The sequence below is a fragment of the Manis pentadactyla genome, chromosome 4 (assembly GCF_030020395.1).
Source record: "Manis pentadactyla isolate mManPen7 chromosome 4, mManPen7.hap1, whole genome shotgun sequence".
Lineage (NCBI taxonomy): Eukaryota > Metazoa > Chordata > Mammalia > Pholidota > Manidae > Manis > Manis pentadactyla.
Window position 1 is genome coordinate 55,615,540 of NC_080022.1, and position 26,541 is coordinate 55,642,080.

At 36.1% G+C, this 26,541-nt stretch overlaps 2 protein-coding genes across 13 annotated transcripts in view; one reads left to right on the forward strand and one right to left on the reverse strand.

Annotated features, from left to right (window-relative positions):
• The window catches only part of DNAI4 (dynein axonemal intermediate chain 4), a 110,961-nt gene extending 93,923 nt beyond the window's left edge, over positions 1-17,038 (reverse strand). For 5 of the 6 annotated variants that reach the window (XM_057500305.1, XM_057500303.1, XM_057500302.1 and 2 more), the window contains exons 1-2: positions 16,862-17,038; positions 9,872-10,040 (exon numbers count right to left, since the gene is read on the reverse strand). In XM_057500305.1, coding sequence (XP_057356288.1) covers positions 9,872-10,040; positions 16,862-16,908 — 216 coding nt within the window. In that variant the 5' untranslated portion in view covers positions 16,909-17,038. The remainder of the gene's footprint in view (positions 1-9,871; positions 10,041-16,861) is intronic. The other variant, XM_057500304.1, reaches the window with a different exon arrangement.
• Positions 17,039-17,083: 45 nt separating this feature from the next.
• MIER1 (MIER1 transcriptional regulator) overlaps positions 17,084-26,541 on the forward strand; it is a 57,224-nt gene continuing 47,766 nt past the window's right edge. For 2 of the 7 annotated variants that reach the window (XM_036933162.2, XM_057500308.1), the window contains exons 1-2: positions 17,084-17,292; positions 18,386-18,486. In XM_036933162.2, the coding sequence (XP_036789057.1) occupies positions 17,226-17,292; positions 18,386-18,486 (168 nt within the window). In that variant the 5' untranslated portion in view covers positions 17,084-17,225. Of the gene's footprint in view, positions 17,293-17,470; positions 17,601-18,385; positions 18,487-21,116; positions 21,194-21,583; positions 22,569-26,541 lie in introns of those variants that run through there. The other 5 variants (XM_036933159.2, XM_036933166.2, XM_057500306.1 and 2 more) reach the window with 5 other exon arrangements.

The window sequence follows — 26,541 nt, forward strand, 5'->3', positions numbered from 1 at the left end:
AGGATAATGTTTCTAGGACAGGAGAAACATGAAAAATTGAATAAAAGATTTTATGCTTAAAAAGATTCTTAATTAGGCATTCTTTATAAAAAAGTAACTTATGTTTTACTTATTATACAAGTAATATATATTAATTCAAGAAAATTCAGAAAGATAGGAAAATAAATCATCCAGATTGTTAAAATTTTGGTATTTTTTTTATGTACAAGCTTCAAAAAACACCATTTTTTTCATTTAACATGTTATTAATAAACATTCCCAAGTTATTACATATTTTGTTTTTGACTGATTTTTTTATGTTTCCAATTAAGAAATTTAATATATAAATGTAATTAAAACATAACCATAAGTTAAATAATAAAGTAAATGTTTTTATAATCACAACTCAAGTAAAAAATTAGAACATTGATATCACCTCCAGGAGACTTAGAATAGGCTTGCACCAACTTGTAGGAACCAATCATTATACTTTCAGCAATTTTGTGAGCCAATTGTTAAATATAGTAATTTTTCAAAATTACTTTATATGAACTTACAATTAAATAAATCACATTAAAAACAAAGATAATAAGTACTCAAGATTCATCACTTCCTAACTATGTTATCAAATTTTACTATTATCTAAACTCTAGCAGTTATTTATATCTATTGTATCTGTACAGTGAGAATACTGAATAATAATATGCTACTTAAGCATCTCTTCTCAATTTTCCATTCAAAAATTTCATGTTGATAGCTTGAAATCTGCTGTACGGGAAGTATTTGCACCTGGATATGGCAAGTGCTACAAATCAGGGCTTTCCTAACCGCAGAGTAGGTAGTTCAACATTTATCAGCACACCACTACTTATGCCTACCCCTAGCTTCCAGATACTCCAGTTCAATTAACGTGGAATGAGATTCAAATATCAGAATTTTGGAATGAGATTCAAATATCAGAATTTTTAAGAGGTATACCAGATCATGTTAGCATGCATTCAAAACTGAACACTGCTTTCTCTAAAAGAGCTGCTAAGTGGATAGAAGTAGAATTGTTTAGATGTGATTTACTTGACACTAAGTTTGTTCATTTATTGATGATTAGTAGTCCATTGGATTAGTATATCATATCTTATTTATCCATTTTGCATTAATGGATATTGAGTTGTTCCCAGTTTGGGGCCATCATGCACACTGCTTCTATACACCTTTATGTGGAAGTACCCTGGTTTACATTAGAATGCACTTCTGTAGGTGATATATAGATGTGGAATTGATGGGTCGACTGGATTAGATAAATAAAACTGTTTTCCAAATTGGCTGTAAAAATTTTCATGACTACCAGTATTGTGTGACAGTTGCTGTTACTCCACATTCTCAGCAACAAGCCCTGTCAGATTTATAAATTTAAGCCAGTCTGATACAAATATATAGGTATTTCCTTTTGATTTTAATTTCTGTAAATTACTAACTTCTGTAAATTTCTGAGATTCTTTTCCTTTACTTATTTCCATTTTGACTTCCCTTTTTGGAGCATAATGTTCCATTCAAGTTCTTTGCACACTTTATTATTGATATCTCTTATTGATAATGGAGTTCATTAAATATTCCAAATATAAATCCTTTCAGTTTTATGTATTGCAGTGCCTTCTTGGACTCTGTGACTTCATTTTGTTTGTGGTATCTTAGTCTTGATGAAATCAAATTTGTTGTGTGTTCCTTATGGTTTATGTTTTAGATATCTCATTCAAGAAACCATTCCCAAACCTGAAGTTATGAAGATATTTTTCTGAGTTGCTTTTCATGTTTAGATCTGTAATATACCTGAATTTAGTATATAGAAGCCAATATATTTTTATTCCATATGAATACCCAGTTGTCTCAATAATAATTTTTGAAAATTCTGTCATTTCTTGTTACTGTGTAGTGCACATTTATTATAAACCAAGTATTTATATGTGGTTGAGTCACTTACAGCATGTTTACCCCTTTGCTAATGTTATACTTCTTATTAGACTTGGTATCTATAAGAGCAAGTCTTTCCACCAAGTTCTTGTTCAAGAGTATCTTGGCAATTCTTAGGCTTTAGCAGTTTAATATAAATTTAGAATTATTTTGACAAGTTCCTCAAAAATATATAGTGAACAAAACTTGAGAATTCTATTAGTCAAAATTTGTGCATAATTGATACGCTTACCATATTGACTCTTGCTATGCATAAACATGGTCTATCCCTCCATTTACATGCGTCTTCTTTAATGTTTCCCAATAAAATTTTATAGGATTAAAACTATAGGTATGTACATATTTGATCTATTTATCCACAAGTATTTGATACATTTTACTGCTGTTATAAATGGTATCATTCAAAAATAAGTAAATTTTGAACCATTTGTTACTGGTGTATATATGTATATACACAAATGCTTTTTGTTTTTTAAATATGATAACCAGTAACTTTGCTAAACTCCCTTATTAATTTGATAATTTTTAATAGGTGATTTTTCATTTCTTCCTTTCCAATTTTTATACTTTTTATTTCTTGCATACTCAGCTGGTTAGGTCTTCCAAGACTGTTAAAGCAGATCCTTCTTAGAAATGCTTCACCATTAAATATGATCATTACTGTACAATTTTATAGATACCCTAAATCAGTTAAGGAAGTTCCTTGTGTTTCCAAGTTTCATAAGAATCTTTTCTTTTTAGTCATGAGTACTTAATCCTACCATATTTTCTATCTGTATTGAGATGATCATTAGCTCTTTTCCATTAAGCTGGTAATGTGGCAAATAATAATGATGGATTTTTAAATGTTAACCCAATCTCATTTCCTTGGTATACACTCAACTTCCTCATGATGTATTATTTCTTTTTATTATTACTGATTTTTTCTAATATTTTATTGAGGACTTCTTATATTTCTTATAAGGCTTATAATATTTCTTTATCATACTGTTGTAGTCAAATTTTGATACGAAAGTAATTGTAGCCTCATGAAATGAGAGTTTTGGAGTATATCCACTTTTCTTGTTCTGTTTTCATCCACATATGTTTGGCATATATCACTAGTGAAATCATCTGGGCCTGGAATTATCTTTGAAGGAAGGTTTTTCATATCAATATCTTTTACAGCTTCTAATTTTCAATTTACATTTGTCTCTTAGTAAAATTAAGTTTTTAAAAGAAATTTTCCATTTTATCTTAATTTTAAAAATTTTCAATATTTAAAATTAAAATGTACCATATGCACTAATTATCTTTTAAAATATCTTTAAAGTGTACAATTTAGTGGTTTTTAGTATATTCACAGATATGTGCAATCATCACCACAGTTAATTTTAGAAACATTTTTTTCACCTCAAGAAACTCTGTATCCTTTAACTATGACCCCCTAACCTTTGTTTCCCTTCCCAGCCCTAGACCATCCCTGATGTATTTCATGTTCCTATTCTGTACATTCATATGAGTGGATTCGTGTAGTATGTGGTATTCTGTGACTGGCTTGTTTCACTTCAGCACAAGTGTTTCAAGATTCATCCACGTTGTAGCATGCATCATATGTCATTCCTTTTTATGGCTGAATACTGCTCTATTGTGTGGATATACCAAGTTTAGTTTAGCCATTTGTCCATTGACAGACATTTGTGTTGTTTCCATCTTTTGGCTACTATGAATAATGTTGCTATAAATATTCATGTACAAGTTTCTGTTTGGAAATATATCTTAATTTCTCTTGGGTATATGCCACTAGGAATGGAATTGCTGGGTCATATAACACTGTATTTAGCCTTTGGAGGAACTGTTTCCCAAAGCAGCAGAACCATTTTATATTCCCATCAACAGTGTATGAGGGTTCTAATTTTTTCACATCTTCATCAAATTTTGTTGTTATATGACTTTTCGATTCTAGCTATCCTAGTGAATGTGAAGTATCTTATTGTGGTTTTGATTTACATTTCTCTGATGACTAATGATATTATTTCTCACCTGCTTTTTGACCATTTGTATATCTTCTTTGGAGAAATGAGTATTCAAATCCTTGGCTCAAGTTTTAATTGGGTTATTTGCCTTTTTATTATTGAGTTGTAAGCGTTCTCTATATATCCCACATACAAATCCCTTAACAAAAACATGGTTTACAAATATTTTCTCCCATTCTGAGGATTGACTTTTCAATTTCCTGATTATGGCCTTCAAAGCACAAGCTATTTTTTAAAATTTGGGCTGTTTCCAATTTATTGCTATTATAAAAGAGTGCTGATATGAACATTCTTTTCTTTAAACATTTTTTTAACCTTTTTATCCCCTTTACCCATTTCTCTTATCCCCTACCCCTGCCTCTGGCAACCACCAATTTGTTCTCAGTATCTATGAGTTTGGTTTTTGTTGTTTTTAAATTCCATATAGGAGTGATCATGTCATTTGTTTTTCTGTCGAATTTAACTTAGCAGAATGCCCTCAAAGTTCAGCCATGTTGTTGCAAATGGCAAGATTTCATTCTTTTTTATAGCTGAAAAATATATTATATATATATATTATTATACATAAGATATATACTATATATATCATACCCTGTTTATCCATTCAGCAACTGATGGTTAGGTTATTTCCATATCTTGGTTATTATAAATGGTCTTGGTACCATGATCAGAAATCAATTGACCATAGATGTATGGGTTTATTTCTGGACTTTCAATTCTATTCCATTGATCTCTATGTCTATCCTTGTGCCAGTACCTTAGTATCTTGATTATTGCTGCTTTGTAGTAAATTTTGATATTGGAAAGTATGAGTCTGCCTACTTTATTATTTTTTTTCAGTATTGTTTTGGCTATTCTGGGTTCCCTGCAATTTTAGAATCAATCAGTTTGTACAAAGTTAGCTGAGATTGAGATAAAGATTGTTGATTCTATAGATTAGATTGGGTAATATCACCATCTTAACAATGTTAAGTCTTCCAATCTATGAATTTGGGATGTTTTCCTTTTATTTAACTTTTAACTTCATCCAATAATGCTTTAGTTTCCAGAGCATAAGATTTCACTTCTCTTATTAATTTCTAAGTATTATATTGTTTTGATATTATTGTGAAAGGAATTGTTTTCTTAATATGATTTTCAAATTGTTCAAATTTTCAAATTGTATAAAAATACAATTTATTTGTATATTATGCACCCTGCGAACTAATAAATTAAACAAACTTATTCATTAACATAGCTTATGTATTAATGTTAATAGTTTTTTAGTGGATTTCTTCAGAGTTTCTATATACATTATGTCATCTGTAAATATAGTTCTACTTCCTTTCCAATCTAGATGCCTTTGATTTATTTTTCTTGCCTAATTTTCCTGACTAGAACCTCTATTACAATGTTGAACATAAGTGGCAAAAAGGATATTTCTGATCTCAGAGGTAAAGAATCCAGTCTTTCATGGTTAAGTATGATGTTAGTGGATTTTTCATTAATGTCCTATCAGGTTGAGGAAATTCCTTTTCATTCCTAGTTTAAGTGCTCATCATGAAAGGATGGTAGAGTTTGACAAATGCTTTTTCTTTAACTATTGAAATAATCAAATGATTTTTGCTTTTTATTCTGATATGATGTATTACACTAATTTAGTGTTAGATGTTAAACTACTTTACATCCTGGGAATCGACTTAGTTATTGTTACGGTCTGAACTGTCTCCCTGCTCCCCAAATTCACTTGCTGAAACTCTAATCCCCAGTACTTCTAAATGTGACTGTATTCAGTGATAGGGCCATTAAAGAGATAATTAAGTTAAAATTAGGCTATTGGGGTGGGCCCTAATCCAATTTGACCAGTGTCTTTAAAGGAAGAATAGATTAGTGTAGATACAGCAGGGATGAAAATACCCAAAGGAAATACCCAACAAGCACAAAGAAAGAAGTTGACCATGTGCAAGTGAAGGAAAGATGCCTCAGAAATAACCACACATGCCAACACCTTGATATTGGACATATGGCAACCAAAACTAATACATTTCTGTTGTGTAAGCCACCCAATCTATATTTTGTTATAGCAGCCTTAGAAAATTAAGAGTCATGGTATGTGAATCTTCTTATATGTTGCTAGATTTGGTTGGCTTAAATTTTGTTGAGGATGTTTGCATCTGTATTCATAAGAGATATTGGTCTGTAGTTTTCTTTTCTTATGAAAACTTTGGTTTTGATGTCAGGGTAATATTGGCCTTGTAGAACAAGTTGGGAAGTGTTCCCTCTTCTATTTTTTTTGGAAGTGTTTGTGAAAAATTGGTATTAGTTAAATGTAAGGCGGGATTCAATGTAGAGCTATCTAGCCCAGGGCTTTTCATTGTGGGTATTTTTTTTGTATGTATGTAAGTATGTATGTATTTGCCTACCTCCCTACCAATTTATTTATTACTGATTTAACCTCTTCCCTTTGTACAGGTGTACTCAGATTGCCTATTTCTTCATGAGTCAGTTCCTCTGGCAGTTTCGTTCTTTGTAGGAATGTATCCATTTCATGCATGTTATCTAATTTGTTAGCATTCAACTGGTCATAGTATTCCTTTATAATCCTTTTTATTTCTACAAGGTTAGTAATAATGTACCCTTTTTCATTTCTGATCTTAGTACTTTCAGTCTTCTTTTTTTTTTCTCTCTTGGTCATATTAGCTAAAGGTTTGTTGGTTTTGTTGCTTTCCAAGGAATCAGCTCTTTGTTTCTTTGACTTTTCTATTGTTTTTCATTAGCATTTCATTAATTTCTACTCTAATCTATATTATTTTCATCCTGCTTACTTTATGTTGTTTGCTTTTTTCCAGTTTCTTGAGGTGGAAGGTTAGGTCACTGATTCTAGAATTTCCTTTTTTCTAATGTAGATATTTACATATATAAATTTTCCTCTAAGCACAACTTTAGCTGAATCCCATAAGCTTTGGTATATTGGGGTCTTAATAATCAATCATCTCAAAATAATTTCTGATTTCTCCTTTGACCCACTGGTTAATTAGGAGTATGTCAGCTAATTTACATATATTTTTGAGTTTCCCAAATTTTTCCTTATTATTAATTTTTTATTTCATTCTATTTTGATTAGAGAACATAATTTGTAATAATTTTACCCTTGTAATTTGTTGGGGCTAGCTTTCCAGCCTTGCATATGGTCTGTCCTACAGAATGTTCCAGGTGCACTTAAGAATATATATTCTGTTGCATATTGGGTATTGTGTTTTCTAGATGCTGTTAGTTTTGGTTGGTTTACAGTGTTCAAGTCTTCTATTTTCTGGTTGAATTTCTGTATAGTTGAAAATGGGACTGAAGTCTCCAACTATTATTAAATTGTCTATTTCTTCATTGCTGTTTTTGTTTCTTGTATTTTAGTGCTTCATTATTGTTGCATATATGCATGTAATTTTTATATCTTCCTGCTGGATTGACACTTTCATCATTATAAAATGTCTCTATCTCCAGTACAATTTTTTGTTGTTGCTCTAACATCTATTTTGTCTCATATCATTATAGTGACTTCTGCTTTATTGTGGTTGGTGTTTTCATAACATATCCTTTACTAACTTTTTAAGCCAGTTTTTTTGCATTTTTGAAACTAATGTGTGTCTCCTATAGACAGTATATCACTGGATCCTTTTTTTTCATCCAGTCTGACAATCTATGCCCCATACATTTAGTGTTCTAATTGATATAGCTGGATTTATATCTGCCATTTTGTCTACGTTTCATGTCATTAGTGCCCTCTTTTCCTTTATTACTTTCTTCTGCACTGTGTGAATATTTTCTAATGTAGTATTTTAATTTTGTTAATGTGGTCTTTACTATATTTTGAAGTTTTTCTAAATGTTTGTTCTGAGGGTCATGTTAGTTTCCTACGGCTTCTTTAACAAAGTACCACAGACAGTGACTTAAAACAATATAAATTTATTGTCTCATAGTTCTGGAGGTTGGAAGTCTGAAATCAATGTGTTAGTAGGGGCATATATTCTGAATACACTAGGGAAGGATCTTTTCCTTTTTACTTTGGATGGCTTTTATCTTTTTCTTACTTAATTTCTCTGGCTAGGACACCCATGACTATGTTGAACAAATGTGGTGAAAGTGGGCATCCTTGTCTTGTTCCTGATCTTAGGGGAAAAGCTTAGTCTTTTATCATAGAATCTAATGCTACCTGTAGGTTTTTCAGAATATCATGAATGGATATTGAATTTGTGTCAAGTGCTTTTTCTTTATCTGTTGTGATGATTTTATGGTTTTTTTTTTTTCAGTCTTACTTAATATAGCAAGTAGTATTGATTTTTAAATATTGGAACAACCTTGTATGGGTTATCCTCACTTGTTCATAATGCATTATTCCTTTTACATATTATTGCTAATACTATGTAATATGTATGTACTGTATATATGTATATACAATATATACTTAATGCATATAATGTGTATATAATTATTTGGACTGAATGTTTGTGTATCCCCAAAATTCAAACTGGTAGTATTGGGAGGCAGAAAGCTTGAGAGCTAATTAGGTCATGAAGGTGGAGACCTCACGAACAGGATTAGCAGGATTAGTGCCTTTATAAGAGAGCCAGCTAAATCTTTCTCTGACACGTGAGGATACAGTGAAAAGTTGGCAGTCTGGAAGAGGGTCCTCACCAGAACCTGACCATGATCGTACCCTAATACTAGACTTACAGCCTCCGTAACTGTGAGAACTAAATTTGTTTAGAAGCCACCCAGTCTATGATGCTTTTTATAGTACCTGAGCTATTATAATAATTCATGTAATATAGACACAAATATGTAGCACTAATTTATTAAAATATACTATAATTCTTCCCATTTTTTGGCTATTATAAAGCTGCTATGAACATTCATGTACTAGTTTTTATATAACCATATACATTCTTTCCTCTTGAGTAAATATGTACAAATGGAATGGGTGGGGATACAACAGGTAAATATTTAACATTTAATAAACTGCCAGATGGTTTTTCATTTTCCATTCTAACCAGCAGCATAAGAGTTCTAGTTCTTCAGTTTAATTGCTAACATTTGGTATGGTCGACCTTTTATTTTAAGCCATTCTAATAGGTGCACAGCAGTATCTCATGGTTTTAATTTGCACTTCCCTAAGAAATTATGCTGATCTTTTGATCAGCATTTGCCATATTTGTATAAACTTCAGTGAAATGTTTGTTTAAATGTGTTGCTAATTTTTAAAATTAGGTTATCTCAGTATTTTGTTGAGGGTTGTTATATATTTTGGGTATGAGTACTTTATCAGACAGATACTTTGCAAGTAACTTTTCCCAGTGCATGGCTTTTCTTTCCATTCTGCTGGCAGGGTCTTGCTAACAAATGAAGCCCAATTTACCAATTTTATCTTTAATGGACTGTCATGGGTATCCTGTCTAAAAAAACATTGCCAAGCCCATTCAGATTCATATATTACATATTTTCCTGTATACATATTATACTTTGATTAAAAATTTTAAAATGCCAATCCTTATTGATGTTTTCTAATGAGATAAAATAACAATTTTATGAAAATTCGTATTTTCTAGAGTACACTGCAAAGAAAAGTGGATGACAGCTGTACTATCTATACTATAGCTGGATTAGCTATAACTAATGTTATAACCAACTAGTTCTTAAAAGCATGAGTAGACTTTCCTCATTCCATTCTAATATTCTCATTACCTATAATGAGTTATAACTGCCAACTGCCAACATTATGCTATAAAATACATTATTAGGTAAAGACTCCAATAAAATGAACATATCAATATTAAATGTGAGTCATTATTTCAAAGTAGCCTATTTTCTACCTTTAAGGTTTCAATCAAGTTCTTTAGGGTATCAATTTCAAATAAACTCAGAATTCAAAAGAATATTACCTGTGTACCTGTCCTTGGGGTAGGAATATTCATTTTTTCTGTTTTCATGTCAGGTAGAATCACTATGTTTTTTGACATTGCCATTCTGCTTTGGTTTGCAACAAGGTATCCTTTCGCTTGAGCTCCCTTTGCTTGGTTAGTAGAACTAATTGACCTCCTCATCTGTGTGCTATGTCAGGAAATAAACATGACAGAAAATTTACAATTGATGAAAAATTAACCAACAATAAAAAGCAGAATTTCATTTAGAAACATACAAACAAGAAATAGTAATAGTTACTTGAGAGCTTATTATATGTAAGCATAGTTCTAGGATGTTTACATGCATTGTTACTTTTTCCTCATAATAACTCTGAGGTTGATATTTTATATCATATCATAAAGACTTGAAGGGATACATTCTTGTTAGACTTGAAATTTGAACCCAGGCAGTCAGATCCAAAGTCTACACTGATGGTTCTGGGTCCATTTCCTTAATTGTAAGATGGGGATAATAATAGTACCCAATTCATAGGTTATTATGAGCATTAAATGGATTAATTTATATATTATGGTCAGGAAGTGCCTGGAACACAGTAAAAGCAAATGAGTGTACAGTGCAGTTTCATAGGCAGATTGAAGCATGAGTAATAAAACCTGGGAAAGAGTATCATGTTCCTGCCTGAACTATAACATAATAACTTTTAATAAGAAGTTATAATCAAAATGTTTGTATTGTTCAACTATATTATTACCTTCAAGCCCCTGATTCTACAATGTTTTACTCCTTTATCCACTTCTCTTATGCAATCTCTTCTCTGTTGAGGTTAAGATTAACTAATATAATCCATACTTAATTATCATAATAGTCACTCCTTACATTCTCACCCTCCATTCCCTTCTTTAAATTCACTTTACTTGCTGGTAAAACCAACACCTTGATTAATTCCAATTATCTTCTTACTTTGAGCCTCTACCTGTGCAGTAACCAAATTTCTAACTTGATGCTTTAATATCTACCTTACACATATAGACCCAACATGCCTTGCTTTGTACAACCTGATCTCACATCACTTTGAAGAAGAGAAAACCATTTTGAAAACCACTTTGCCTGAAAAACAGAATCATAATACAAAAGGTTATATAGCTGTACATTCTTTAGTTTCCTGAAGCAGGGACCTAATTTGTTTTGTTCACTCTTGTATATTCAGTATCTAGGCGAGTGACTGGAAAATATAGGCTTTAATTGGTATCTGTAGAATGAATACTTGATGATCCCTCCTATAAAAAAAGAGGCAAATGCCATTAAACACATGCTACACTACATAAATCTCATTTGCAATAACTAAGCAGGAGAGGGAAAGTAGTAGTTTAAAAAAAAGTTTCTGTATTAGTCCCTACTTACTTAATGGGATAAAGCTAATTCCAATCTAAACCTAACCAATTTCTTCCATTCATTCAACAATTATTTATAAAACACTTACTATACATAAAGCTCTGTACTACATACTAGCAGGGATACAATATAAATCAGATTTGGGCCCTAAAGAGTTTACAATCTAATAAGAGATAAAACATGTATATAATACAAGTACAAAACTGTTTGCTTGAAAGGAGATAGAAGATGAAATTAGAGTTGCAGTACAGATTAATTTGGGTGAGATGTGACATCTGTGTTATCTGTGTTTAGCCTTGACTGTAGGTCAAATTCAAAAGTGTATGGGGTGTGTATGTATATATGTGTTTGTGTTCGCTACAGGTGGAGATGGCAGAGAGTGGGAGGAGATGGGGTACTGGAAGACCAGGAAATGCACCCTGAACAGAGATAATTGAGAAAAAATGAAGGCAGAAAAGCATATGGTATACACAGGGAATCCTAAATGATCCAATTAGATGTGTGTGAAGAAAATAATGTTAAGCTTTGAAAAAACAAAATAGCTGAGCGAAGTTCCTGTGAGTTATTACATAAGAGAGTACCTTTGAAGGTTTTTGGTCAGAAGAATAGAGAAACCAAAACTATGTTTCAGAAATACTTAGCTGTATACAGAATGCACTAGAAACAAGACCATTGAGATGCTATGGAATACTCCACGTGAGATGTAATCAAAGCTTAACCTGGGGTGGCAAATGTAGAAATAAATGCAAGATACACAGCATATATTAAGCATGTCTTTTTATTTTGGGTTTTGATGCTTTGACATTTAAGGAGTTGCTGACCAATCCTGCCCATCCCAAGGCAAATCAATTCTTACATAATAAGGGATTCTACACCACTACCACCCATATGCAAACCAACCAATCCAGAGCCCATATCCCAAAACATACCCTTTATCAAGCTCTCACAGATATCTGCTTTCTGGGCTACTATCCACCTTTCCTAATCACCCCAAGGACAGGAACCAGATGACTATAGATAGTCTGTTTGCCCAGAGCCTTTTGAAATCATTCAAACAAGCCAACTGCAAACCTGCTTATTATGCTTTGCCTGTTCTCCCCATCAAAACCACAATAAAGGTTCTTGCCCATGTTTTCCCCTTGTTGTTTATCTCTGACTAGTGCTTCTCCAGTGGCCCCTGTGTGGAGTGGCATGCCATGTCTCCTGTTTGAAGGGAACTGTATTAAAAAATTGTTCCTTCATGATAGGCATTTTCATGTGTATGTGTCTTGCTACAACTGATTAAAACATATTGTGGGTATCCTTAAAACATATCAGATATAGAACTGACAGAGCTTAGTAACTGATAAACATAACACCATTTAAAATTTAAATTTTAAAGAACTTCCATCTAATTTTATTTCAATTCTTGTAATAATTTGTGAGATATTTAATAGCTATGCTTTATAAGTGAGAAAACTTAAACTCAAAAGAAGTCAATTTCAATGCCCAAATTCATCCAATAACTCACAGGCTATGTGTTCTTGAGTAAGTTTCTTAATCTGTTTCTCTCCTTATAAGTAAGTGAAGATTATAATAGTATCCACCTCACAGAGTTAGGGTAATGATTAAATTACTCTTAATAAGAATACACAAAATAAGTTAAATTGTAGACACTTCAATTTGAGATATCAGAGTGATACTGTGGTGAAGCTGTCTGATAGTAGTTGAAAATGTAAGAGTAAACTGAATTTCAAGAAACAGATGTAAGAGCTGGAAATTCAGTTGAGAATCTTTGCACAGAGATGATAATAAATGAATTGGGCCCCAAAATAAAAACTAAAGACACAAAGAGAAGGTAATAAGGCCAAGGAAAGAAACTGGACGTAGAAAGAAAGAATAACCAGAAAAGAAGGATTTAATCAGGAATAAGTGACTCAGTAAAGTTCAGGGTTAAGGAGGGGAAATCAGTACGGTCAAATGCTACAGAGAGGTATAAAAGTAAAAAAGTCCATTACATTTGGTGACATTTGAAACCTTTAGGTTATTCATTATTGACCTTTGAGTAGTTTCTGTACAGCAATGGTGACAACAGACTGCAGGGGTTAGAGAGTGAACACAGAGGCTTATAGTTTCTGATCCAGCATATAAAGACCATGAAAGTTATCAGTCCTGTCCTCACAAGAAAGACTGAGCAAACTGAGAAGCAACCGATCTTCTTAGATCCATCATAGGATTGAGGTTTAGGCAAACAACCAACCAGAAAGTTGGAGAGGCAGGAAAAAACAAAATCACAACTTACTGGGAGGAGAAACTGTCAATGGAGCCACAAATGGGAGGAAAACTTAAAGGGTAACTGATTAATTATTAGGGGTAAATGTATACTAATTTGAGAGGTAAAAACTCTTTGGGGTCCAGCCTTAGGGAAATCCCCATGTTGTGAGTTCCATTTCTATGAGACCCACCAGGCTCTCAGGATGAAGATCTGAGAAAAACTACCTGATAGTTTCAGCAGGGGGACAGGAAGCAAACATTATGACATATACTCACAAAGTTTGGTTCTTCTTACCAAAGGCCTGTCCTCAAGGAAAACTATTCTACCAGAGCCTAACCAACATGGAGGGAGGGCAACACCCAACTCCAAGTCCCTCTAGCCTTCTAGTTCCATCTAAGGAGAAAAAAAAAATCTGAGAAGCACTTAGGAAAGTCACAACCCAGGGACAAAGGCGCACTAAAAGACTAAGACCAAATCATAGGATTATGGAACACTTCTTCCCTCCCATCACATCAACAGAATACCTGTCTAAAGACAGGAGGTTGCAGTAGGAAGAAAAGGAAAAAACAATCATGACTAATACGCTAAGAATTCTAATAGAAAATGTAAGAACAGATGAAAACTCTTAAGAGACAATCAAAAGGAAATGAATGAACACGCAAAGAATGACTTTAAGAAGTCTTTAAGGAAACCTAAAAACATAGGAAACAAAAACAAGGACACTAGAAGAAAATGAAGCCTCAGAAACTTATAGCTACAGCAAATGATAAACACAGCCTAATTCCTAGCCAGATAAACAAAAAACTTCACACTAAAGGCTTACCTACCTCAGTTCACTTTACCTGATTCAACCTGTTCAGCTTTCAACAAAAAAATTACAGGGCATACCAAAGGGCAAAAAACAGTCTAAAGAAACATTAGAACCATATTAAGATATGGCAGAGATTTTGGAATCATCAGACTGGGAATTTACAATCTGGTTAATATGCTAAGGATTCTGATAGAAAATGTAAGAACAGATGAAAACTCTTAAGAAAGAATGAAAAGGAAATGAATGAACATGTAAGGAAGTAGAATAACAAAACTAGGCAGAGAATTGGGATAAGGCATTGAAGGAGTTAGTAGTTGTTTTTACCACAGTAGGAGATTGCACAAGATTGTTAAGCCAATGGGAAAGATTCACTATAGGAAAAATTGGAGTGAGAAAGTAGAGTGATAAATACATGTTTCATGAGATCCTTTCTAAGATCAGGATTAATTCCTAAAAGAAATTAGATGAGAAATAACGTATTAGGGCAAACCAATGGTTGTAAACTTTAGTGCCTGTGAAATTGTTTTAATTGAATACAATTAAAAAGTTAAAAAGTTTAAGTCATACTACTTCCCATTTCCCACATCATTTCCCTAACAGGTTATCTCCTTTGAATTTGTCATTATTTAAGAAATTCCCAAGAGAACATGACATTACCTCAGCTAGTATGAGAGTTGTATGACTTAGAAAGTTTACATGAATTTAACTTAATTTTCCTTTGAGATTTCCATGCCCACAAGCAAAATAATCAGAAAAGAACAGTAATCTGTGTTACGGAAGTACATATTCATTCATTTGTTCAGTTAGCAAGTATTTATTGAGCACTTTCTTCATGCTAGGCATTATCAGTGAACAAAAATCTCTGACCTCATGGAGTACCATAGCTTGGGTGAAGGCAAATTAACAACAAGTATATAATATACCAATTAAGATTAGTTTTATGGAGAAATATAATGCAAGGTTGAGGGATTGGAACTGTTGGGAAGACGAAGTAGTATTATTTTATGTAGGGTGGGATAAGGTGACATCTTAAGGAAATGAGTTAGTCATGAGATTATCTGGGGGTACAATATTCCCAAGAACAGCAAATGCACAATTTTAAAGTAGGAGAACAATGAGCTTGATATTATGGAACATTATGGAATTAATTTAGCAGAAGGAAGAGCCCCAAGATGAGATCCTTTGAGGCCCTGTAAGGCTGTGAGTTTTTACTCTGAGTGAAATGGAAAAAATCTGCAGGGGGTTTTGAGAAAGGCCATTTAAGTGGTAACTGTAATGTGACAATGACTTGCATCGGAGCAGTCGTCTTGATTTATTTTGCAGGTAGAAATAGTAGAATCTGCTGAGAGAGTGGGGTTTTAGAGAAGTCAAGGGTAACTCCAAGGTTTTTTGCTGAGTAACTAGAAGAGTGGAAATTGCCATTTACTGAAATGGGAAAGAATGCAGAGCAGAAGGGACAGGGAATTAAGTTCAGTTTTGGATATGAATTTTGAGATACCCATTACGTTCTTTTTTAAGTCTGTTTTCCTGGGAGAGGTGTTAGCTAGAGACATAAATTTGTGAATCATTAGTATTTAGGTGATTTTTAAAGGCATGTGACAATAGTGGAGCAGTTTAAAGACTAACTCGAGCAACATTCCAATATTTGGGTAAGGGAGAGATGAGGAATTATCATCAAAGTATTCTGAAAGGGAGTAGCCATAAACTGAAATAGGAGTGATGTCTCAGAAACCAAACGTAGTGACTCAAAACTCAAGAAGGGATAAATGAGACCTATGCTAAGTACCAAACTGAGAAATAGCCATTCCATTTGGCAGAACGGCTACTGTTGACCCTCACAAAAGCTATTTTGGTGAAGTGGTAGGCTAGACAAAAATCTGAATACCATATTCACTGGAGAATGTAATTTTCTCTCCCAAGAACTCTGAACAAGTTCTGCTAAAAAGGGAGTATCTGAGATGGAAATTGGAGGGATGTTAAAGGTTTGAGAAGAGATAACAAAAGTGGTCTGGAAGTGTTAAAGCATGAATGCGTTACAAAACTTTAGTGGAATTGCTGGGCAACTCTAAGGTACCATTTCAAGTTATAAAAGGGATAAGTCTACAGAGCTGTATGCTTTTCCCCAGCATCTCATTTAACTGTCACAGGAACAGCAGAATGTTCTAAGCAGGGATGAGTTTTAAGGCAGGGTGGTAGGAGGAGGCAGAAAAAAACCTGGATTACAGAGCACAAACTATTTCATGTTCAGTCTGGTGGTTCACAGAAGAGAGGATCAGACATCTGGGCACAGCACGGAGGCAACAGACAGACTGCAGACAGAAAAAAACCCCAGGAGTGATAGAAAGTTAGTTCTAAACAAACTAAGTCTTTTCCTCACAGACCGAGCAGAGCAGGAGTTTGAAAAATTTTGCAATAGGCCAAGGAAGGAGACACTGCAGCCTGGGAGCTTTGAGGGGTGCTGACTGAACCCAGGTGCAGTAAGGGATAGGCCGTAGAAGGGCTCTCTCCGGGACACAGGGCGATGACTAAGGTTTTAGAGCTGGAACTTACAACCCGAGGTTCGGCTGCTTGCGGCTGTTAACCGGAGAGATGGGCATGGTGGCGACCGACTGGGGAGTGGTCACTACCCCCTACCCCGGCTGCTTCTGGAGTCCCTATGCCTCCAACCCCGTCGTCAGCGGCTCCGGTGGAGGGAAGAGAATGTTTGCGGGCGTCATGGACACGGAGGAGCCCCGGCTCAACAAGCGGCCGCGCGGTTGGTTGGCGGCTGGGGGCCGAGGAGGGGGGCGGAGACGGAGGGGAGGGCAGAGGGTTGGTGGAGCAAGAGGAAGCTCCGGACGACGACTAAAGAAGGAGGCGGGCGGCCCGGGCCCTAGGCCCCTCCCAGGCTCTGAGTCTCCCCGGCTGCAGGCGGATGGATGGGGCTTCTTCAGGCGGTGGCGGCAGCACTAAAGGTGGCGGCAGCGGCAGCGGCAGCGGCTGTAAGTGCAATCTCCACAAACCACCTCGTCTCCCCTAGTCCTGTTAGGGATGAGGGGCTCCTGAGGTGTCCTCGGTCCCCTTTCTCTCCTTCCCCTCCCCCACCTCAGAGGACCGCCCGGAAGACCCCTAACTTCCGGGGAGGGGCTGCGAGAGAACGCTCCCAGCTCGCTTCTCCCGGAGTGCGCCGGCCACGCAAGGCGCATGCGTAGCTCGTCTCCAATGCCGACCTCTTCGAAGCCGGGTCTTTTGCTCTGGCGGTAGTGGCGGCGCCGCCGTTCTGCCGCGGCGGCTGGGAGTCCGCTGCGGTGTGAGTTCGCCTCAGCCTGTTCGCTTCCGACCCTTTCTGCTGTCGGCCCCTGAATTCCCTTGGGGTGGTTCTAAGCTGACCACCCACTGTGGCTCCGCCTCTTTTCCCCAGTCTCCTCGGTTCTGTCCTAGCCTGTGGGAGGCTCCTACTCGCGTTGTAGCCCCAGTGGTGAGCCGGATCCTGGGCAAACCGGCCCTTTTCGGGGAACTTGTGGAAGGGAATAGAGACTTGTAAGAGGGCGTTATTGTGAGGGAGGGAGGTTCTCCATCCCGTGGATATAGATGCCTCCCGCACCTTTGAGTGGCCTTGTTCTTTCAGTTTTTAGGGGAAAGATATTTGGCCTAGAGTCCATCTCTTTTTTTTTTTTTTTTTTGCTGTGTGACCTTGGCCGAGTAACTACCCTTATCGTGGGCCCCAGTCATCCCTAGCGGCGCCCCCTCTCCCACCCCCAACACCAAAATTCTTGGTTTTGCAGAAAAGCTTATGCAGTTACTAGACTGGTGGGTCTGTTGAGGCCGCTTAGCTGATGTGACCCTGAGTTGACTAAACCTTTTTTCAACCCTGGGAAGAATGAAGCGACATATTAATTGGGTCGCTTTTATTCCTTTACCGTTGGTTACAAATTGTATGACCCAAGGTTCGTTAATGGTTTTCTAAATTGTCATAGGATCCTTGTCCTAATTCCTGGCCATCTTTTTAAGATTTAGAGACTGCGTGCATGGTGAGCTTGTGGTATCATCGTCTCTCGTCTCGTTACTACTGAAGCTCTCTTTCCTTTGATCCAGATGGTGTGGTGGCCCGATTCTCCCAGTGCCTGGCAGAGTTTCGGACGTGGTTAAGAACCAACTGGTTGAGGTTCAATGCAGACAAGACGGATGTGATGCTGGTAGGCAGATTAAGGGAGGGAAAAGTCAACTCCCTCAAGTAATATAAATATTACATTACTCTTCTTAAATATGTTCCAGCGTTTGAGAATTGCTGATGGACCAATAATTTCCAGTGTTTGGGTGACGTAAAAGTAATATGTCAGCAACGTAAGAACTATAAAAATAGCTGTTAATGATAATCTGATAAAGTGAGGACATTGGATAAAACTTTTTATGGAAGAATTTTGAAATGAAAAACCAAAACTGTTCTTTGAAGAACCGAAGGGTTATATGTTTTGGGGTGATGTTAATAATAAAAATCAAACTAATGATGCTGATGGCTGCATAGATGTGGGGCTTCCAAATGTAATACTGATTTGTAACCTGCATTCTGCCTACTAAAGTAAGGTAAATTCCCAACTTATCTAAAATGTCGTTTTAAAAAATAGGTTAAGTGTTCTGGTGTGTAGGTATTTTCAACCAAATTACTAGTTACCCGTAAATTTTTACCTGCATATCATATGTAGGCTGTCACTTCTAAATAAAAATTTTAGGATATAGTTTACAAAATAATCTCAGAAGGGACTAATGGACTCTGAAAATTATGAGATACAGAATTTGTTCTTTGATTTTGACTATGCTGTATTAATCTCCTTCAGTCAAACAGCCCTAGAGTCTATAAATTGTTACAAGTGTTTTCTTGGTGCATCTTGAGTGGTACCTTTTTGAGTTGCATATATTTATAGTATAAGATATATATTAATTTGAATCAGGTGTTCGTATTGAATAAAAGGTTGTATTTCTTAGGCATATGTAAATTGCCAAAGTTTATTTATTGGTTAGCTTAAGGTAATGGTTTAAGTAAAATTATGACCTTAAAATGCTTTTAACAGCAAAATAACTCTGAGGGTGTGTATTATAGCCTGTATAAAAATTTTTTAATGGAACATTCAGTAGATTGCTTGAAAATAATTTCCCAATATAATAGATTTGAGGAGCTTAATGTGGTAAATGTTAATATTAGTTTGCTGGAAAATAAAGAAGCCTTTAGGTGGGGATTGGGACCTAAAGAGGCATTTATTCAGGCTTTGTATAGTGATTTTTTTGTTTTGCTACATTAGTCACAAACCTCATAAAAATTGGAGTTAACCACACTTTTGTTTAACTTTAAACATTTTACTAAACAATCCTAACAGAATTACCATTTGGGTATCACATTAATAAACATTATAAACTGTAATAATTTTAAATAAGATATAGGAATTGGTGCATTTTTCATTTCTTTAACTCTGATGTCCCGTTTTTAGGTCTTCTAGTATTGGTAGGCTTTAAAGATTTATTTTTTGTTAACCCAAGTGTATAAATAATTGACTTTGCATTTGAGAACAAAGAAGACATCTTGAATTAATTCAAAGTGCTGAAGAACTCAGGGTAATGGATGGAAGTAACAAGAAGGTAGATTCTGGTTTAATGAGAGAAATGTCCCAAACATTAGGGCTTTCTTTGAAAAGACAGTCTTTTCATGAGACAGTGAGTTAAAAGGTAGGCAGAAAAGCCTGCTGGTAGGGAAACAAAATGAGGGATTCCTACTTAGCCAGGGTAGAAATTGACTAAGACCTCTAAGGTCCCACCCAACACTTAGATTCTATGGCTAATGAATAGTTAATTTTTATTTATTTGATACTGAAGAGGTAAGCAGAAGTTCTGAGAAACACTTCTCTTAAGGTGACTCCTAAAATTTTTAAAGATCAGTATATCACTAGAATAAAATGGGAGAAGAATTATATTGACTGCAGTGGTAATTTGTAACTGATGACTTGAAATATTGGAGCTGTTTATTTTTACTTTTAGAAAATCTGAACCTAAAAAAAAAAATCACTGAACCCACATTTATATAAAAGGAGAGGAGAAAATATAGAGGGAATTTTTTCTCTAAATGATAATCTCTTAAAATTAGTAAAATTGATACACAATATTAAGAAAAGTCACTTATCAGTAAGATGGATGCTTGTGCAATTATACCTCAGACCTCGATGTTCCTGACAGTTTCAGAATTCATTCAGTTAAAGGGGTGGTGATTCCCAGCTTTATAACACAATTGGGATTTTTTTTTTGAGGGTTAACTGAAGAGTCAGTGATTAAATGGGCATAAGCAAGCGTATTGTTCCTGTACTTTGCATTTTGACAACACTTTGTATTTCCTTTTGGTAACCAGCTAAATTTCTTATATTAACTCTTGTATTTTAAATGAAAAATCCTTCTTTATTCCCATGGTAATATAAAGCCTGAGTTTCTACCTCTAGGCCCCTTATTATTTTTATCTTTACGCACCTCAAGTCATGCACATCCATTGTTCTTTGCCTTCAGCTGTTTACATAAAGCATTTCAGTGAAAACTATTTGAATATAAACTTTTAAAAAAACTCACTGTTAGTTTGACTGACCAAAGTACTAAGGTAATTCAACAGGGTAACTCGTAGAAACTATGCTAAAATACTTATTTTCCCAAAGAATCCTGTAAAACACTTTGATATAAGTATCCTAAAAAATAAAATGAAAATACTGTACAATACAGTTGATGGTAAAAATTGTTTGTAGATTTGGGAACCTTAAAGTTTTCCTTTCTCTTCTTTCCCTTGCTTTTCTTTCAGTAGAAAATGTGCATCAGATGTTTATGTTTAATTGGTTTACAGACTGTCTGTGGACTCTTTTCCTGTCAAATTACCAGGTAATGTCCTTTCACTTAGCAGCTACTTCATATACCTGTAAATGCACAAATTATTGGACATAAGAATTTCAAGTTAATATTGAGTATTTGGAAATAGGAAATTGCTTAATAGAGTCTAGAATATTAAGGGAATACAAATAACAGCCTTCCCCATGTTGCATTTTAAGTATTAGGAAACTGTATATGTGTACATTTATGCAATATATTATAGCACTGGCATCAAATTATTTGGGGAATGGTTAATTTTCATATTTAAGTGATCGATTTTGGTGTCATTTTTGAAATTGCATTAAGAGGAACTCGAACATTTGTGGAAATAGGGACTTTTTGAAATACAACTTTTTAACTCCTGGTTTAGTGAAATATGTTACTATGTGTTTTAATATCACCTTTGCATAGTAATAGAAGCGCAACATGTTTTATTTTGCAGTCATACTGGCCCTAGCAATCTTCAGAATTGGCATCAAGGCCTGTTGGCAGTTCTAGGTCACTGCATTAAAATAAACTTTCAAATTCCTGGCATTGCAATAAGCAGGGTCTCCCTCCGTGCAGTCAAGGCAGAGATTATTTATATCCATCGAAGAGTAGCGTTTCAGTATTTCACCGTGTAAATGTTTTCTCTAGTTGTGCAAAATTGGACCGTTGCACAATTGCGTTGCTACTGGCATCTCAGAAAGTGAGGAAAAAGCAAGTAAGGATGGCAGATGACTTAACACAGTCCCTATTCCTCATCCTTCCTCTGACCTCCAAGTTATTGGGATAATGGGATTTTATATTTCCTCGGGAATCAACCGAGAAAGAAATCTTTGTCAAAGGATAACCGCTTTCAAAGCGCACTGCTCGCCGTTGCATCTCAGCAGCACCCGTTTTCCAGCAAATGCACTTCAAGAAAGGCCTACATGTGAAATACAACGTATCTTTTCTCTGCGGCGTGAATGCCGGACAGGGCTCCCGTGGCACCTTCCCGTGACCCCCCAAGTCCCGAGAGACCTCTCCCCCGAGCGTAGTCGCGGATCCGCTAGGGCAGGGGAGGTGCCCTGCGCGAAAGCCCGCCTCTCTCCACACCCACCTTGACTCCGCCCTCTCCGCGCTCCTCCCGGGGAGAGCTGCCGCGGAGCCGCGCCCGCTCTTGCTCCCGCCCGCGCGCGCCGGCCTTTTCCCTCTAGTCCAGCTCTGCCGGGGCGCCGCGAGGGGGCGGAGTGGGGTGTGGTGGGCGCGCTCGGGCGGCTCCTGCGCGTCCCCGCCGAAGCAGCGGCGGAGACGGCGGCTGCGGCGGTTGGTGTCCCGTTGCCGAGTCTCACATCCGGGTTCTGGCCGTGACCCAGCTGCGGCCACCGCGGAGATGTGACCCGTCAGTACGGCAAAAATGGCGGAGGTAAGGGAGCGAGCTCCCCCTCCCCAACCTGGAGCCAGGCGACCCCGGGCCCGGGCCGGATAGGAGGGGAGTGGGCCTGGCTAGGAGAGGCCCAGCCCTGCTGGCGCCGCTGCCCACCTGTTGTCCGGAACAGGCCGCGTTCTGGGCAGCAGCTTCCCTGGAACTTAGTTGGGATGGGTCCGGAGGTAGGAGAAAGCGGAGGCGTAGTTGTACTTTGGGGGCAGTTTGAAGGGTCAAGTGCTGCGTAGTAGTACGTGCTGAGAGGGGCGAGGGGGAGGTGGCGCCCGCCGGGCTGGGGCGCCGTGGCGCAACTTGGTCGGTGCCGGGGGCCGAGAGAGGAGCTGCTGCTTCCTCTTCTTGCGAAGTTTCTTCCCTCCCTAACCGAGATGCTGTTGCGCCCTTCCGCGTCACCCCCACCCTTTGCTACTGACATGCAGTCCGTTGGTGGGGAAAACGTAAGGCAGGACGGCCTTTGGTTAACTAATTTTACCTACGGTGATAAGATGAGCGTAAATGAACATTGTTTTTTCGTAGTCCAGCCCTCTAGATTAAGGAAGTCCTCCCGTTTCTCCCAACAGTTCCATGCCTAACCCCTACCCGCGCGCGCCCAAGGTAGAATCTCTTTTTCTCTACATTTCAAAAGAGTTGCTTTCTACCTCCCCACCCACCTTCCTTCACTGTCCACGCGTTACTTCCAGCACCACACCACCAAATCAAGGCTATCCTTGGCTTCTTTTCTCGTCTAGTCCCCCCACCCCACTTGGGGAATAATTTTTTTCTTTTTGCTCTTTTTCTAGTAAACGAGTTCCCAGAGTGCCCTGTCTTCGGTGGTAATTGTTTTACATTTTTGGGCCTCAAATCGATGAGCAGCCAACCAGTGTTAAATATTAATTCGAACTTGGTATATGTTGCTGAATATTTAAATTTTTGCCTCTGATCTCAACCTTTAAACATTTGTTTTAACTTTTTTACCCTCGGAGAAATTTCTTTATTCTTTATCCCCTGGAGTTCAAGAGGTGATATGTTTGGACTTATTATTAAGTCTTCTTTGAGTAGAGCCACTCTAAATGATTGATTGGCATTTCTTTTATGTGATTTTCATTTTCATGGTCTCAGGGGTACCCAAGACAGATGCAGGAATTAGGTAATTTTATTTACCATCAAGTCTTCAATTTTCCTTTTCATTATATGCTAAATGAAGTCAATGATAAGTACATTTGTCAGCATCATAATACCCTTTTTAAACCTTGGTATACAGAAGCATGGTTAGATTTTGGAAAAATACTAATTTAGAGGCCTTTTTATGTACCTGCTGAGGGACCCAAAAGTTAACTCTTTTCTGGAGTGGATCTTAGGGTGCTCCTTCTGCTTGCCTTATGGAAACTGGCTTTATTTAGTATTTACTATTTATTCTGGAGTATTTGCTGTTAAAGGAGGAAAAGCTCTTACTAGCAGGACTGCTTGCTGCTAATACAATTTTTTAAAAACTTAATATTTCTGATTTAAAACGAAATTTAGGTATTAGATATATGTCCATTTCTTTTGCTCTTTGTGGTTAAAGAATTGTATTTCATGTGAGTTGGAGGAAACAGCACTTTGTATTTCATTTAGATGCAACTGGATTTATTCCACTGAGCTGAAAGAATTTTAGTTCTGGTGAGGTTCTTAAATGTTTCTTCCCTTGTGTGTAAGAGAGGGCGGGGGTTATATGTAGCTAGATTACATGTATTTTGTCAAAATAGTCTTCAGGGGATCCCCTTTCAGTGAATGCCCATTATACAATGCAGCAATGTGCTCTAATGGTGTAGTTTCTTCACTTGGTGCTGCTAGCAATGGTTTGAGCTCTAAGTTCTGTAGTCATATTTTAAGGGAAGATAATTATTGAAGGAAAGTAGCTTAGTGTATGAAAATACAGTGAAATGCAAGTTTAAAAAACCTCATCCAAAAACTTTTAAGTGCCAGCACACTGAAAACTTAATAGGTTGGTGAAAGTATGTTAACACTTTACTTGTTTTAGAAATTAAAGATGAATATATTAACGGAAGAAAGGAAAAGCAATATTGTGAGTCACTAATTATTTCTAATATTTTCAAGTGTCTGTTTTAGTTTTCTTAAAAATAGCATCAGTTGAAGAATGGAACTCTCATATTCTGTAAGAACACAGGGATGGTTCACAGTTTGAAGAGGAAAACGTGAATTTTATTTCTAATGCATTTATTTAGTGACCTGCTGTCTTTGAAAAATTCATTTTTTATACTCTTCAGTTACTGGTAGATGGTTTTATTTATAGTGAATTTAAAGGAAGAGTGAAGGAACTTTGCATCTGTGTCCTCCAAAAATACCTGAAGCAGGTGAAGAGGAGCAGGGTAAAATTAATTTTTTATTTTCTGGTTTCAATATTTTAATAATTAGGATGGTTTTAGAGACCAGTTTTTTAAAAAAAATGCTAGGTTTATAGAGTGCTTTTACTTTTGTGGGAAGCTCTCAGGAGATTCATTTTTTATGGTGCCTGTATAAAGCATGTGTCAAAATATTTCAGATGCTGTGCTTCTGGTTTGCACTTTTGGTTAAATAGACCTGACAGTTGAAGCTAGCTCATGAAATAACAGTAAGTGCAAAGCAACAATATGCATTTGGGAAATCTGAGGGGAAAACAGGTTATTGAAGTGTGTCTCCAGAGAAAAATGTAGGCATTACACTTCTGGGTTTTTTGTTGTTTCCTATATAGAAAAATGACCCTGACCTTGTTTTTCCAGAAAAATATTTAGTTCTTGAATACAAATTGCTTTAGATGTGACTAGAATAAACTAATTTTTTATACTGGATCTCATTATCTGTCAATCCATAATAGGAAGTATGTTAATGGTTCTTGAAATTGTGGTAACATTAAGAACATACTTAATGGGCTTAGAAGAAATGACATATGCTCCCTTACTACTTTTTGTTATTTCTCATTGTTTATTATCCCTTAAAATTATTTATCAATCTCTTAAAAAAAGAAGCTCTACTAGTCACCCTTAAAGGGATGAAATTACATGGTAGTCAAAGTTTTATAAGGGCAGTGAGGGAGAAAGAATAAGGAAGAAATAGTTGATCCTTTGGGTTTTAAAAGGAATGTTACGTTAGGGACCTTTGGGAATGAACAATTTGTCTTCCATTTCAGAGTTTGTAAACACATAAGCACCTCAAGGAAAAAAGCCACAGCATAGTGCAAAGATCTATCTTTTCATCTAGGCCAGAATGCCATCATATAAAGAGAAAAACAATTAATGGACTTGGCTGTCTGTATTAGTTTTAAGTATTTCAATATTTTCAAAAATGATACATAATCTATTCACTATTACAACTATCCATTTCTCTTAAAAACAGACTCCTTAGCATTTTTTTTTTCATGTATGTGGGTTTTGTTTTTTAAGGAAATAGGATTAGGATCATCTTGACTGCTATTTTTGCTAGTATTAATTTCTACTCTAAACAAAAATTGTTGTACTGCAGTGAATTGAGGTCTTAAATCTCTATGTGATAATGAACTTTTTTGAATATTTATATACTTCAGAGCTATTAAAGATTTATCCAAAGTAATTGAGAACATCAATGCCTGAGAGTCCTAAAAGCTTCATTCAGAAGGAGTAAGTCAATTGCTTGGTAAGTTAGGAAAGTTGGTGGGGGAAATTAGAAGTCAATTACTTTTAGAGAGTTCTTGTTAGATTAATCAGTTTCTCAAATAATCCAGAAATAAAACACTGCTGTTGAAATTTAAGCATGTCTTTATGAAAAGTCATCAGCTTTAATAGAAATTTCTTGCCTGAAGTTCAGACAGAATCCCTGTGTATTTCAAAAGATTTGTAATGGTTTCAAAATTTGTTGCAGTGATTATACAATTTAAGTATCAGTCATTGCTTGAGACCTTTTCTGTTTGACTTACTCTATGGCTTAGAAGAATGACTGTTAAAATTATATATATGAAATTCTT